General features: G+C 39.7%; 1 protein-coding gene across 1 annotated transcript in view; it reads right to left on the bottom strand.

Annotated features, from left to right (window-relative positions):
• The window catches only part of brwd3 (bromodomain and WD repeat domain containing 3), a 116065-nt gene that overhangs the window by 25065 nt on the left and 74887 nt on the right, over positions 1 to 16113 (bottom strand). Inside the window, exons 24-31 of the mRNA XM_043704432.2 lie at positions 15798 to 15914; positions 14186 to 14293; positions 13586 to 13710; positions 11983 to 12065; positions 7119 to 7230; positions 2115 to 2176; positions 1520 to 1675; positions 1241 to 1361 (exon numbers count right to left, since the gene is read on the bottom strand). Of these exons, the coding sequence (XP_043560367.2) occupies positions 1241 to 1361; positions 1520 to 1675; positions 2115 to 2176; positions 7119 to 7230; positions 11983 to 12065; positions 13586 to 13710; positions 14186 to 14293; positions 15798 to 15914 (884 nt within the window). The remainder of the gene's footprint in view (positions 1 to 1240; positions 1362 to 1519; positions 1676 to 2114; positions 2177 to 7118; positions 7231 to 11982; positions 12066 to 13585; positions 13711 to 14185; positions 14294 to 15797; positions 15915 to 16113) is intronic.

Genomic DNA, 16113 nt, shown 5'->3' on the forward strand with positions numbered 1-16113 from the left:
TAGCATAAACCTGGGAACAGGTTCCCCTCCAAGCCATTCACCTGGATAAAACTCTAGAATTCCCCTCTAGGGGCATTGTGGGGCAACCATTGTGTACTTCAGTGATTCAAAAAACAGCACACCACCACATTCTCAAGGGCAACAGGAGGTGGGCAATAAATGTTGGTTACCCACATCACTGAAGCAAATAAAAAAAATTATCCCCCAACACACGAGGCAGATGAGTTCTATCAGTACAGACCATAAAGTGAGAAAAGTCTTTGACAATCAATTCCTTAAATTTGCATTAGAAAACTTGAGAAACAATGCAAATTAGATTAGATTTTAGATTAGATTAGATTACTTACAGTGTGGAAACAGGCCCTTCGGCCCAACAAGTCCACACCGACCCGCCGAAGCGCACCCACCCAGACCCATTCCTCTACACCTAACACTACGGGCAATTTAGCGTGGCCAATTCACCTAACCTGCACATTTTTGGACTGTGGGAGGAAACCGGAGCACCTGGAAGAAACCCACGCAGACACGGGGAGAATGTGCAAACTCCACACAGTCAGTCACCTGAGTCGGGAATTGAACCCAGGTCTTTGGCGCTGTGAGGCAGCAGTGCTAACCACTGTGCCACCGTGCCACCCAAATGTGTGGTGGGAAAACAAAAAGACCAAAATCCAGAAAGTTCATGTCTCTATTAAAAATATTACAGAAGACGAAAAGGGAATTCAGATAAAGGTTTTGGTTGCAGAAGTTCATCCTGCATTGGAACTGAACACCATCACATTGGGTATTTGCTCTACTCAGCACTTGATACTTCAAATATTTGGCTATGACTGAAATGTGTACAACATGAAGCCAGTCCCAGCTTACATTTTTAACTCCTATTTTGCTCCACAGCTAGAGGAAAAAGCCTCTAAGCTTCTTACATTTCACAACATAACAGGTCAATTACATTCAAATATTTGATGTCAATTATTGTAATGGTCTGGTACCGAAGGGTCATAGATTCACATCATATTTGACTTCAAAATCCAGCCAAAAGGGAATTCAACCAATCTAGTAATTTGTTCAATAATGCCGTTCGAATAAGAAATCCATTACCCTTTTCACTACCCTGGTTTAGACATGATTCTTGTCCCACACAACATGCTAAAATGGAAGTTTCCACTACATTGTAATTAGGATTGGAGAATAAATGCAAAGAATCGAAGGAAACCTCCTTAGTGAATCAGAAATGATAACTCACCTATAAAACCCATTTTCTAATTTCTTCTTGACGGTGCTCAGGTCTGTTGGATATGCAACCACAGTGCAATACAGCGGATAGGCACAGAGATCCACAGGAGCAGAGAATGGTGCAGCTATTTCTGGAGAATAAATTAAATTTACACACTTCGCACTTCTTTGGTTTTTCTAAAAGATTCATTTTCCAAATATCTGACTTAAACGATAATAGAAACTGAATCTTTACACAATAGCCATTGGCGATAATTTGAAATTGAAGATAACTGCAGTGAGCAATTACCAAGTGTCATTAGTTGACTGATTCCCTGAATGATACGCTTATGTTCTTCATCTGCAGAACCAGATCCCCATTCACCCTCCTGAGGTTTATATAACAGGTGCTTCAGTTCTTCTGGAGTAACAGGGACACTGGCACCAATTTCTTCAGGGTAGATAGCTGTAAAATCAAACAATATTGATTTTAAAAAGATGGATGTCTTGCATTTTTTTGAGAAGTAACAAAATGATTGTAGGAAGCAGTTTCTAGCTCCTTTATAATAAAAATATTCTATGCTGCAGAGGTGTACAAAATTGTGACTGCTGTCAGTGTATCTGTTTGTGAAGTATTAACTTTTAAATAGACTAACTGCTATGTCAAAAATGAACAATGTAATCAGAGAATTTCAAAAACTAGATTTTCTGAGAAAATATTCTACAATTGCTCAATTTCTCTTGACCTTGACCAAAATTCATGCAAATAGGGGAAAATTACTTAAAATCAATTAAAGTGAAATTATTTACTTCAGGTATGCAAGGAACAGTGAAGGGATTTTACATACAGTTGTTTTATATGCATTTTCAATACAATACTATCAAAATTAATTTAAGTGTCCTACCATCATCAGGAATGGACTCCATGTCCCATGGGCTCATCTTCTCCAACTCATTATTATCCCAGCTATAAATACCACAAAATAATTTAAAGAACCTTTAAGATTGCAGATTCAAAGTTTTATCAGATGTGCTTAGTATCACAGATATTGTATATTTTAAAAAGAGGTGCATGATCAAAAGGGAAAACTAATATTGAATAAAGATGAGAAAAATGGTCATAGAGGAGGCAGCTGTTAAGCTGACATGTCAATGTCAACTCAAAGAGCAATGTAACTGGCCTCTCTTTTATTTTTGCTCATATTCTTGCAAATTTTATTTCAGATTATCATTCAATTCCCACTTAAAACATCCACTCACTTTATTTTGTTTACTTATGCATCTTTGTATCAATGCTGCCAATACTCCTTTTATTCCAAGGGCTTAACTTTGCTGATAAACTGGTTATGCATCAGATTTTAAACGCATTTTGGAAATGCACAGACATTACATCCACCAAATTGCATTCATTAACTCACCCTGTAATTTCATCAAAAAGCGCCAAGGTAGTGACTTCTTAGCTTCATCAGTATCTTAATAGCCAGCATTTTAAAACAAAACAATGGTTTTGGTAACACCTCCTTTCTTGGTAAAGACGGTCTCTTATTTTTAATTATGGATTGAAATGGGGAAGAAAGAACTGATTTAAAGTCAGGGATTGCCAAAGGATTATGCATGTTTTTGAAAACAAGTAACCTGACACTCATTGTACGCACTGTTTACACAGCAACTGGCTGAAGCAACAGTATGGAAAAGGTGTAGGCAAGCTGAGTGTGTGTACAAATGGAGATTTAGCTAGCGACAAGTAGCGATGGGTCTGTGACTCTTACAATAAGTGAAAGCATCTTGAGAAGACAACAGAAAAGCAGCATACTATCAGCACATAGATCATCTCAGCATATCCTGTAAACAGGGACCACTGATTTCCCGTACTTTCCTCTACCTACAAAACCTATTTTCCCCACATCTATGGGCATTGCGTTTTAACTACTAAAGTTATATGCAGACAATTCATAATTATTTAGCTGTAGCTAGAATCTTTTTATTTATTTATAAACAAACAGTTATTCTTAACAACAGAAACAAAATTAACCTGGGTAAATTTGGGCAATCTGCCTATTTTAATTTTTGACAACTCCAAAAAGAGCAGGGTTTGATCTCCAACGAACTATCCAAGTAAGGTGCAATCAGACAGATATTCTTGGTCTGTCTCCTTACATAAGCCTCACTCCTCCTTTTACCATACTTCTATTATTAAAATTTCTTTCCTTTCACATTCGTTATACCACTCTCCTCACATTTCACTGTCATTTCAATATTTCTGTATTCAAATTCATTCCAACCTGTCTCAACTGAGATTCATCAGAGACATATTTTTCTGCTTCAGCTTACTCAGTATATCTTGTCATCCAGGAAGCGCTGGCTTTGTTGGTCCTTTACCCCGTGTGAGAATATACCCAAACTATTTGCTCTTGATTTGTAGTCAGAAGATAATCACCTGAAATCTTCCCCTAATGACTGAGCTACTTCATTCACCAGAATCAGATCCAGATCCAGCAATGACTTCTTTCTCATTGGACCAAAAACCTAATGATCTATAAAGTTCTCCTCAGCACACTTCAGAAACTTTTCTCTCTCTCTGCCCTAAACACTATTTCTAATGCAATTGGTTTTGAGATAATTAAAGCACTTTATAATTAACTTATAAGTAGTTTAAACCCGTCTAGTTACCTTGAAAATTTGGTCTTCTATCTTTTCCAATAGGTTGGCCTATAACATAAGCCTCATGTAATGAGATTCTTTTTAGACCTAACCAAATAGATACTGGCACAGTCTCAGAGTCATACACTATAGAAATTGGCCCTCTGGGCCACCACGTCTAGGGAAAACAACGAACACCAAGCTACGCTAATCCCATTTTCCTCCACTTGGTCGATAACCTACTGCACCCTGCCATTTTCAATGCTCATTCAAATGCTTCTCCCAAGTTGCAAGAATATCTGCTTCCATCATCCTCTCAGGCAACATGTTCTGTATTTTTACTACTGTGTAAAATATTCTTCACAGATCTCTTCTAAACTACTTGTTCCTCATCTTAAGCTTATGCCCTCTGATCTTAAGCACATCTGCCAGGGGGAACAGATTGTCAAGGTTTCATCGTCTATGCATCTCAATTTTGTACATCTTAATCAGATTCCTCCTCAGCCTCCTATGCTAAGGAAAACAAACCCAGCCTAGTTAATCTCACCTCATAATTGAAACACCTCATCCCCGGCAACACCTTGGCAAATCTCCTCTCCAGTGCAATAACACATCTGGATAGTAGTAACAGGATAGGTCAGAGTCAGCATGGATTTATGAAGGGGAAATCATGCTTGACTAATCTTCTGGAATTTTTTGAGGATGTAACTCTAAAGATGGACAAGGGAGATCCAGTAGATGTAGTGTACCAGGACTTTCAGAAAACTTTTGATAAAGTCCCACATAGGAGGTTAGTGAGAAAAATTAGGGCGTATGGTATTGGGGGCAAAGTACTAACTTGGATTGAAAGTTGGTTGGCTGACAGGAAACAAAGAGTAGTGATAAACGGCTCCATTTCAGAATGGCAGGCAGTGACCAGTGGGGTACCACAGGGATCAGTACTGGGACTGCAGCTTTTTACAATATATATTAATGATATAGAAGATGGTATTAGTAATAATGTTAGCAAATTTGCTGATGATACTAAGCTGGGTGGCAGGGTGAAATGTGAGGAGGATGTTAGGAGATTACAGGGTGACCTGGACAGGCTAGGTTAGTGGTCAGATGCATGACAGATGCAGTTTAATGTGGATAAATGTATGGTTATCCACTTCGGTGGCAAGAACAGGAAGGCAGATTACTACCTAAATGGAATCAATTTAGGTAAAGGGGCAGTACAAAGAGATCTGGGTGTTCTTGTAGGTAGTGAAGAAGGTTAATATAGCATGTTGGCCTTCATAACAAGAGGGATTGAGTTTAGAGCAAAGAGGTTCTTCTGTCGCTGTACAGGGCCCTGTTGAGACCACACCTGAAGTATTGTGTACAGTTCTGGTCTCCAAATTTGAGGAAAGACATTCTGGCAATTGAGGGAGTGCAGCGTAGGTTCACGAGGTCAATTCCTGGAATGGAGGGACTACCTTACGCTGAAAGACTGGAGCGACTGGGCTTGTCTACCCTGAGAGGTAGAAGACTGAGAGGGGATCTGATTGAGACATATAAGATTATTAAAGGATTGGACACTCTGGAGGCAGGAAACATGTTTCCGCTGATGGGTGAGTGCCGAACCAGAGGACACAGCTTAAAAATATGGGGTAGACCATTTAGGACAGAGATGAAGTCAAACTTCTTCACCCAGAGTGTGGTGGCTGTGTGGAATGCTCTGCCCCAGAGGGCAGTGGAGGCCCTGTCTCTGGATTCATTTAAGAAAGAGTTGGATGGAGCTCTCAAGGATAGTGGAATCAAGGGTTATGGAGGTAAGGCAGGAACAGGATACTGATTAAGGATGATCAGCCATGATCATATTGAATGATGGTGCAGACTCGAAGGGCAGAATGGCCTACTCCTGCACCTATTGTCTATAACATTCTTCAGATTGTGTGGCAACCAGAACCGCAAATAGTATTCTATGTGTGGCTTAAACAATGTTTTATAAATCTGTACTAAGACTTTTTTGTTCCTATATTCCATGCCTTGTCGAATAAAGAGAAGTATCCCTATGCTTTTTTCACCACTGTATCAACCTGTGCTGAGACCTTCAGAGATCGGTGGACTTGTACACCAAGAATCCTTTGTTTCTCAGTATTATCTAGGGACCTACCATTAGTTGTGCTTATCCTTCCCTTATTGGACCTCCCAATTGCATCAATTTGCACTTACCAGGATTAAAATCAATCTACCACTGCTCTGCCTTATTTACCAGTTCATCAATACCAGACTGCAGCCTGAGACTATCCTCACTATCAATGCTACCAATTCGCATATTCTGCAGGCCTATTAATTATAGTTTCTGCATTCACGCCCAAGTTGCTGATGTGCATAACAAACAGCACAGGTCCCAGCATCGATACTACTGGTCGCAGGCTTTCAATCACATAATCATTCCTCCATCACCTCTTGCCTCCTATTTTCAAGCCAAGTTTGGATGCAGTTTGCCAACTTTCCTTGGATCCCATGAACTCTTTTACCCTTTGGACCAGCCTGCCAAAGGACTTGCTAAAGGACTTAAATAAAATCCATGTAAAACACATTAACTACATGACATATTTAATCACCTTTTCAAAAAACTCAATCAAGTTCGACAGACAGGATCTCCCTTTAACAAATCAATGCTGCCTATCCATGACCAATCCCTGCTTTTCCAAATGTAGATTAATTCTGTTCCTCAGAATATTTTCTAACAATACCCAAACAACTGACAGGCTGACTGCCCTCGTTTGTTCTGACATACTTTCTCCCTCTCATTCTCCATCCCCAGACACCCAATTTAAAATACAATTGCTGAGTAGAAAATGAAACTGTTTGAAGATTTCTTAAACACTAAGTTTAATTCTTAGAAATGGAAAAAAATCATTTTATTTTACATTAAAATGTTTTCTTCTACCACAGGGGACAAAACATCAAAACGCCAGTTCCCTTAACGGCTTTGTTTTACTTAAATAGTAGAATATTTTATTTTTACGAAGTTGTATTTCAATACAAATACTTTGATCAAAGGATACGTGTAAGAGCAAAGCAAACTTAATAGCAAGCAGATAGGCAGCCATTTATGACAAAAGCCAGAAGAGAATTCTACTTCTGAAGTACTGGATATCTAAAATAGACAGTTTAGGTTCTAGTAAATAAAATCATCTCTGATGAGTGTTCAGTTTTATCTCTGGTTCTTATTCAAATCAAAATGTCATACATTTAAGAAATTCATTCACACCATCCAAAAGAAGATAATTCCTCACCAAACATTGTAACATTGGAATAAACTATCAGGATATTCAGGCTGAAAGGGCTGCTGACTCTGCACTGTTCCAAACCACCAAGCATCATCTATTATACTGCGAAACGTGTCTCCTGGTAAAACAATAACAAAACAATTTTAAGCATCCCTCAAAAGTACTCAACTATGATTGCAACTTAACTTTTACCTGAATTACCTTTTTTCTTCCATTGCTTCAAGTGTGCACTATTATAGTTTTAATAGTTCAATAGAATCAACATGTTAAAAAGCTGTGCAAAGGCAGAAACTGTGTTGAACACAAGGTGCAATCGACATTCATTACAAATCATATTGTTATAATCTAGTGGAAATCATTATCTGAATACAAGAAATGTGAAGGTCACAACAAACAGCTGCATTTCTTTGACAATGCAAAACCAAAAAAAAATTAAAATAGACTTAGACCAGTCATAAACCCACAATTTCATGTGCTAAACATTACTGTTGCATGCTTAGTCTCAACACCAAAAACACTTACTTTGTATTTCTGGCATGCTATTGACAAGATGTTCACAGACCAAAGGGGTAGCCACGGGCACACGTATGGGCCCCAGCTATGCCTGTCTCTTTGTTGGCTACGTAGAACAGTTGATCTTCCGTAATTACACCGGCACCACTCCCCACCTCTTCCTCCGCTACATTGATGACTGCATTGGCGCCACCTCGTGCTCCCGCGAGGAGGTTGAGCAATTCATCAAATTCACCAACACGTTCCACCCTGACCTTAAATTTACCTGGACCATCTCTGACACCTCCCTCCCCTTCCTGGACCTCTCCATCTCCATTAGTGATGACCGACTTGACACTGACATTTTTTACAAACCCACCGACTCCCACAGCGACCTGGATTACCCTATCTCTTGCAAAAATGCCATCCCGTATTCCCGATTCCTCCGCCGTATCTGCTCCCAGGAGGACCAGTTCCACCACAGAACACACCAGATGGCCTCCTTCTTTAGAGACCGCAATTTCCCTTCCCACGTGGTTAAAGATGCCCTCCAATGCATCTCGTCCACATCCCGCACCTCCGTCCTCAGACCCCACCCCTCCAACCGTAACAAGGACAGAACGCCCCTGGTGCTCACCTTCCACCCTACAAACCTCCACATAAACCAAATCATCCGCCGACATTTCTGCCACCTCCAAAAAGACCCCACCATCAGGGATATATTTCTCTCCCCACCCCTTTCCGCCTTCCGCAAAGACTGTTCCCTCCGTGACTACCTGATCAGGTCCACGCCCCCCTACGGCCCACCCTCCCATCCTGGCACTTTCCCCTGCCACCGCAGGAACTGTAAAACCTGTGCCCACATCTCCTCCCTCACCTCTATCCAAGGCCCTAAAGGAGCCTTCCATATCCATCAAAATTTTACCTGCACATCCACTAATATCATTTATTGTATCCGTTGCTTCCGTTGCGGTCTCCTCTACATCGGGGAGACTGGGCGCCTCCTAGCAGAGCGCTTTAGGGAACATCTCCGAGACACCTGCACCAATCAACCAAACCGCCCCGTGGCCCAACATTTCAATTCCCCCTCCCACTCTGCCGAGGATATGGAGGTACTGGGCCTCCTCCACCGCCGCTCCCTCACCACCAGACGCATGGAGGAAGAGCGCCTCATCTTCTGCCTCGGAACACTTCAACCCCAGGGCATCAATGTGGACTTCAACAGCTTCCTCATTTCCCCTTCCCCCACCTCATCCTAGTTTCAAACCTCCAGCTCAACACTGTCCCCTTGTCTTGTCCGGACTTGTCCGACCTGCCCAGCTCCTTTTCCACCTATCCACTCCACCCTCTCCTCCCTGACCTATCACCTTCATCTCCTCCCCACTGACCTATTGTACTCTATGTTACTCTCTCCCCACCCCACCCTCCCCTAGCTTATCTCTCCACACTTCAGGCTCTCTGCCTTTATTCCTGATGAAGGGCTTTTGCCCGAAACGTCGATTTTGCTGAAGCTCCTCGGATGCTGCCTGAACTGCTGTGCTCTTCCAGCAGCATTGATCCAGAATCCAAGATGTTCACATACTAGTTTTAAAACTCCATTACCTCCACAGTCAATCATTGCACCCTAACTCAATTTAACATCACTGCCTCCAAACTCAAACTTTGCTTTTCTCTATTAGGTGGTTTTACCACAATTCTGTTCAACAATTATTATATTGAAACTCTGGGTTTCTTAAATATCAGGAATAACTGTCACGGCAATATCCAAAATTTTAAAAAAAGAAAATTGAGACTAGCAACAAAGCTATTTTTTTTTTTCTCGATTCCGTTATCTCCTAGTTAACTTTACTCAACTCCTTAACTAACCTTTTAATGTCTTACATACTAGATATTACATTTTCCCTATGGCAGAATGAGTTAAGTTCTAACATCATTTGTGCCATCGCTGAAACTGCCTCCTTGCACCTCCTTAACATCACCCAATTTCAAACTCCGCCAATTCTTAAAAGACACCAAGTCCTAATTCCTCTATGAACCCCATACTTGCTGACATACACTGGCTCCTAGTCTTAATTTTCAAAATCTTATCCTTGTTTCAAAACCCTTTCAACTCTTGCTCATCATACTGATCTCCAAACTCCAGAACCATCTTGGATATTTCCATTCCTCCAAGCCTGGCCTCTTGAATATCCCTGATCTTAATCGCTACACCACTGGTAGCATGCCTTCAGTTGCCTAGACTCGAAGTTCTGAAATACCCTCCCCCGATGCCTCTCTAGCTCATTACCTCATTTCTTTTGAGGCAATCTTTAAAAGCTACATGTGATTTTTTTTGGGTTTTGGTGCTGTGAAGCACCTTGGTACTTTTTTTAAAACAGATATTTTTGGCTACCTCCAGAATACACTAACTTTACTTTCTGTACTGTGCTATGTTATGTTGGAAACTTCACGTTAATATTTTATATTAGAAAAACAATGGACTAGATTTTATACGTGCCCTTGCAACAAGAACCATGGCAACTGCACTCACTTTACAGCTGTAGAGGACCCATATCAGTTTCCTCTACCAATTAACTGAAAGATGTGTGTGAAAGATGCAGACTCGTTGAGTCAACGGAGATCCATTATCTTATCAGAGCTGTATGCACTCCTGAACCCTCAGGCTGTCCAGCAAACTCAACTGACTTTCCTAGTAACTTTCACCACTGCCTGCCTTCATTTCAGCTCTTATTCAAAGGCACCAACTTTGCTCTAAAGTGAACTTCTCAACTTTACATTTTTGCTCATAACTGTTCTTGTTCTCTCTCTGCCACACTCATCTTTATTGCAAATTGACAGCAGGAATCTACCAGCAAGCAAATGTTTGTATGCTGTTCTCTTCTGTCAAAGCTCAAAGCCCCTCTTTGTAGGCATATAATGGCCCAGGAGATGGCTATTCCACCCACTGCATCTACATTCACTGCAAAAACACTTAAATTCTATTGTTCTGTAGGTTAAGACTCATCAATTGCGTATCCATTTTTGCTTGTAACATCAATGATTACTCTACCTCTACCAGACATTCAGGCGGAGTCCCAGACTCTCACCACAGGTTTGAAGAAAATATCTTTCAAATTTCCTCATATCCTTCAGCTAATTTGAACAGTGATTCTAGACCTTGCTATCTATCCAGAAAGGTGTACTTCCTCTGGTTCAAAGAAAATAAACTCTGCCTCAGCAATCTTTCCTCATTTAAAATTTTTAATTCTAGGCAATTTCATTACAAACACTCTCGCCAATTTGCGATTTACTCTTCCTCTAAAAATGGTCCAAATGAATTCACCTTTGCATGTTATTAAACCTCCAGAGCTCTACCACAACGTTGCCTTACCCAGATGCTCATCTAATTATTAAAGCCCCAAAATACTCCAATGTAGCTAACTTTGCTATGCTAAAGATCAGATACCCAATCCAGTTAAACATCACTTGCTATATGCTGGTGCACCTCAATACTGGACCAGTTACTGCCTCGATACAATAATGGGCAGTTGTAGAATTTGATACTTAAATAGCAATATATAATTTCAGAAAACATTTTTCACATTTTGCAGCCTCAAAATTAATAGCCCGAATGTTTTGCTTCTCATGCTCCTTGGTAAAAAGTAACCATCAAGTCCCGACCAACAATTACAGCAAGTATTCTGTTGCTTGTTTCAATGTTATAAAAGGACAGAGAAACCTCCATTATCCAAATATCAATTATTTGAATATCGGATTATCCGAAGGGGATCTCAAGGTCCCGATAGAAACATTACGTCAGACAGCTGTTGCAACCCTGCTCGCGTCTTACAATGATTAAAAACGAACTCGGCTCACTGAAATGCCGAGAACAGTCTTGGACTGCCCAGGCACCGTCTCCAAATGAGTGACTTCCCGCCCACTCTCTCTCCACATGGGGGGCAGACGAGGAGTGGTGTTGGACGGGGTTGGGGGCAAGGGTGCGGACAGAGCTCGAACAGTGGGTGGGGGTTGGGGGCGGACAGGGGGGAGGGGCAGGGTGAGAGCAGACAAGGTTGGGGGCGGGGCCTCACATGATGTGCTGCTGCCTAGTCTCCTGAACGGGAAGCAGACTTCACAGAAAACTCCGAGCCCCAAAGCAAATCAATAGTGCCCGTCCATCTCCTTCACATAATCGAGGTTCCTCTGTACTTAACTCGCTACAGATTCAAATGCCCATGTTAAGTTGAAGTGCTACTAAAAAAACAGGGATTTTTTGGAGCTATCCATTTATCTTTAAAGTCAATGTCATTTTGAAAAATCAAATCATTAAGCATCAAAGATATGAATAAATGGTATCATTTTTTAAGATGCCAAGAGCTTTCAACAGAGCAAAACTCACCAACGTGCCAGTTTCTCTTTTTTGCTTCTTCATAAAATTGTCTCAATACTAAGAAGTCAATGACATCTGGCATATCATGGTACCTAAAAAATTGAAACATCACCACAAGGTAATCAGACCAAACAAAATCCAAAACAACTTCCTTTTGAATCTCAACATTTAACATTCAAACTAAGACTCCAAAAGTTGCATCAGAGATTCAATGAAACAAAGTGAAAATCTAAATAATTTTGCAAGAATGCAAGAAAAAGAAAAGGATGTATACCTTTAAGCTATTTGAAAAGGGCAGTAGAAAAAAAAACTATAGACTAGGTAGCCTGATAATTGTGTTGAGGAAAACGCTAGAATTTATTATAATAAGATTTAATCACAGAACACTTCGGCACAGCAACTGGATGGGTCAGAATCGATATAGATTTATGAAAGGGAAACCATGTTAGACTGAGCGACTAGAATATTGCAAGGACATGACTTAGCACAGCTGGTAAGGCAACGCCAGTGGATACAGTTTACTTGGACTTTCAGAAGGTTTTTGATCAGGTCCCACATAAGAGAATAGGCATGTAAAATCAAAGTGCATGGGATTGGGGTTAGTCTCCAGATGCTGACAGAGAACTGGTTAGCAGATAGGAAACAGAGTGGGAATAAAGATCAAATCTACTCACAAAATTCCAGCTATAGTCTGACTAGTGCTTTATAAAATTTCTAACAAGACCTCCTTACTTTTGCACTCTTTGCTTTCCTTATTATCCACTGAACTTGAATGCTGGCCTTTTGAGATTCATGCACTTCAAACTCCTTTTGCTCAGCTCTCTATACTCTTAAATAACATTCAGCTCTTCAATTATTCCTGCCGAAGAGCAGAACCTCACATTTATATCACATGATATGTCAACTTATACCTAAAACATTGATGCTCCTACTATTCGGATACTGTCTGATCTGCTGTGCTTTTTCAGTACAATACTCTTGACTCCTGATATGCCAACTGTCAAGTATTTGCCTGTTCCCAAAACCTGCTTATATCCAACTTAGGAGGGTCTGCATTGCCAGTAGTGAACGGAGTTGTGGATGACACACCTGTCAAGCAGGCTGCTTCATCTTGGATGATGGGGTGGCAAGTAACAATGGTGATGATCACCCTCATTACTTGCCATCCCATCATCCAAGACAAAGCAGCCTGCTTGACAGCTATGTCACCCACTGCCTTAAACATTAATTAGCTTCACTATTGGCAGTGCGTACCTTCTATCAGATGCAGTGATTCAACTCAATAATCTTCAAAGCCTCAATTCTCCCAAGTCAGACTACTCTGACATGGAATTAGAGTTTTTTTTTGCTTTGTATTTTAAGATCTTTCAAACTGTGTTCCTTAATGAAACAGTTTGGTTTGTTTCATTTCTTCTTTTTTGTACAATAAACTTGTTTTATTGTTAAAAGAAAATCTGCAGCCCTCTGTGCTCATGTATCAGTGAATGATCAACATGTTGAAAAGACATGTATGATTCATCAAGCCAGATTTCATTCTTGGATTTGACTTATCCAGCCGTAACATCAGTTGGGATCATTAACAGTATGTGCTCCTGCTTGAAACTCTACTTACTTGAGAGAGAAAGATTCACCAGTCATTTTGCCAGTGATGGGGTCTAGAAGAGAAAGCTTCAGACAACATAAAGTAGGGGGCCCAACTTCATACTTGATGCCAACGACCTTTACAATCTCTTGTTCCTATTGATCATTGAGAAAATATGGAAAACCACAATTAGCATTGATTAACTATGTTAAATGCAAGCCAGCAATTAAAAAAAATTTAGACACCCTTGTTTTTCTGCAACAGGAATCTGTATGTAGTGATTGTTAAAGGTTAAGTTGCTTCTGAAAATGTCTTCCTGACATGAGTACATCACAGATGAAAATAGGCTCTTCAACTTAATACAAAGGCTATGATTTGGAAACTGCCTCTCAAAACAGCGTCAAAGTACAAATAATGCGACTTGTTCTAATATGCTTTTGATCAGCAGTTTTCTTTGTTTCATGCTCAAATTCATTAGTTCTGGTCATTATCAATTATGATACCAATTGCAAATGAAAGCAATATTATTGTGTGTCACCGTTTCTGTTTGAATAGGTTGAATTGGAGGTTGGGGTTTTAGGGGCTGGTGAAGTGGGGTAGACAACACCTTATGTAAACAAGCACACTTACCCTCAGTTCTAATTTGATCCATGGTTGCTTCTGAAGGTTTACACTATAGACTTTTGCTTTTTTAACAGCTTTCACATATGCTTCATGCCCCTGTTGAAAATATACAACCTGAAAAGATCACCAAAATTATTAAAATCAGTTTTTCAATTTGACAATCAATTTTGTATTATTGTATTAATTACCTGTCAATAACAATTGTCCCATTACACACTATCATACCAACTTCAGTTTAGATTTTTCAATAGGACTCAAAATACAGCAAAATCATATCTCCTATAAAGTCTTTTTGAAAAAGCCCTGATTCTTCTCATCCCACTGCATAGCATCAGATCTATCATTGCAAAGCACTTTTGGAAACTTAAAGTAACAGAATCTCATTGAAAGACTTATTTTCCGAAGGGTGCATAGTCTTTTTCTTGCTACCAAAAATGCATCACCTCCCACTTCGCTATTCTGACTTTGTCACTTATAAGCAGGTTTTGCAAGTGTATTGATGCCTATCCTTTATCATAGTTTTCCTTTGTACATCTCCCCAACTCCCTGCACAAATACACATCCAAATCAGAATTCCAACATTTAAGCAAAGTGAAGCCATCAAACGAAAATGCACACAGATGTACTAGTGAAAGCAAACATCTTCTGCTGTAATTTGTTGGGAATCATATTAGCAGTTATTCTAACTAAGCCACAGAATATGTTTGCTCTCCTCACAAGATCTTTCTGAAATATTATTACAGGCTATGTCAAAGTGATGTTAAACAGAGGAATGCCAGAATTTGGAGAAACAGTTGTTATGACTGAGCCAGATGAGCGCACCAACTGCTTTCTAATTCTACTCCTCCACTGGCCATACAAAGTTTAAAATTTAACCAGAGTGGCGAGACGGACAATAGGTGTAGGCTTTAGAATGTTTCTGGATTTGGAATAGAAACAATTCAGCCAAGTTTCTTTCGTCAAAGAATAAATGGCTATCACAAAACTGAAGCAAGTATGGTAAGGATACTGACAAAAGCATTCAGACTGTGCAAAGGGAAGGGAGTTATATTCTAAAATCCTAAAGGATTTTGTCAAACAACAATGCATTTATACTCTGAACTTAAGGGCAACTGGGCAACTCTAAAACTATGTAAGAGGGCAATTGATGAGAATTGATGAACTTTTTAAAGAAATGAATGAGACCAATGATCAATATCCCCACTATTTTTTTTCTGTGCATCCAAGTGACTTGTTTAAGCACGAGTCCTTCACATTTTTTGTATATTTGTGTGTTTACAATAACTTAGAGGTCAACTTGATCAGCATATGAACTAGTATGCAGTTAAAATTTACAGAAAACATCGCTCGAGATTTTTACTAGTTTACTGATGCATTAAAAGGCAAGACTGCTTCACTTAAATCCACCTTTTGTTTATAAATGGAAATAAATAATAAACATGAAAGAATTACATTTATACAGTAACATTACTCTTTAAATAAATTGAAATGTAAGAAACCTTTGCAAACAACTTTCAAAACATAGGACTCAAACAGCATATTGAAATAAACATAAATGAGCTTGTCCATTTTAAAAACAGACGTACTATTCACATTTCATCAAGAAACAAACATTTACCTCATCACCCATTTGTGGTACAAATGGTGACCTGCGTGGTGTAGTATCACGGATCCAAGATGGAGGAATCCATTCTTCAGAAGGTGCACCTTCCATGGCAAGGAGTTCACTTGGCCTCTAAAAATAGACAAACTAATGAAGGTGTATAACATGCGAATTTGAGAAAACATAATTAGGTTTGACAGTAGGTCTACCATACCATTAGGTTTGCTTTACCTTATAACAGAAGTATAAATGCAAATTCCTTTTAGTAACTCATGTGCAAGTAAAGGAGGAAACATGGCTCCATGTTATTTACAAGACTTCTTGATGCAGA

Source organism: Chiloscyllium plagiosum, unplaced genomic scaffold (assembly GCF_037043375.1).
Source record: "Chiloscyllium plagiosum isolate Xiang-an unplaced genomic scaffold, Cpla_swu_hap1 HiC_scaffold_11, whole genome shotgun sequence".
In the NCBI taxonomy this organism is placed as follows: Eukaryota; Metazoa; Chordata; class Chondrichthyes; order Orectolobiformes; family Hemiscylliidae; genus Chiloscyllium; species Chiloscyllium plagiosum.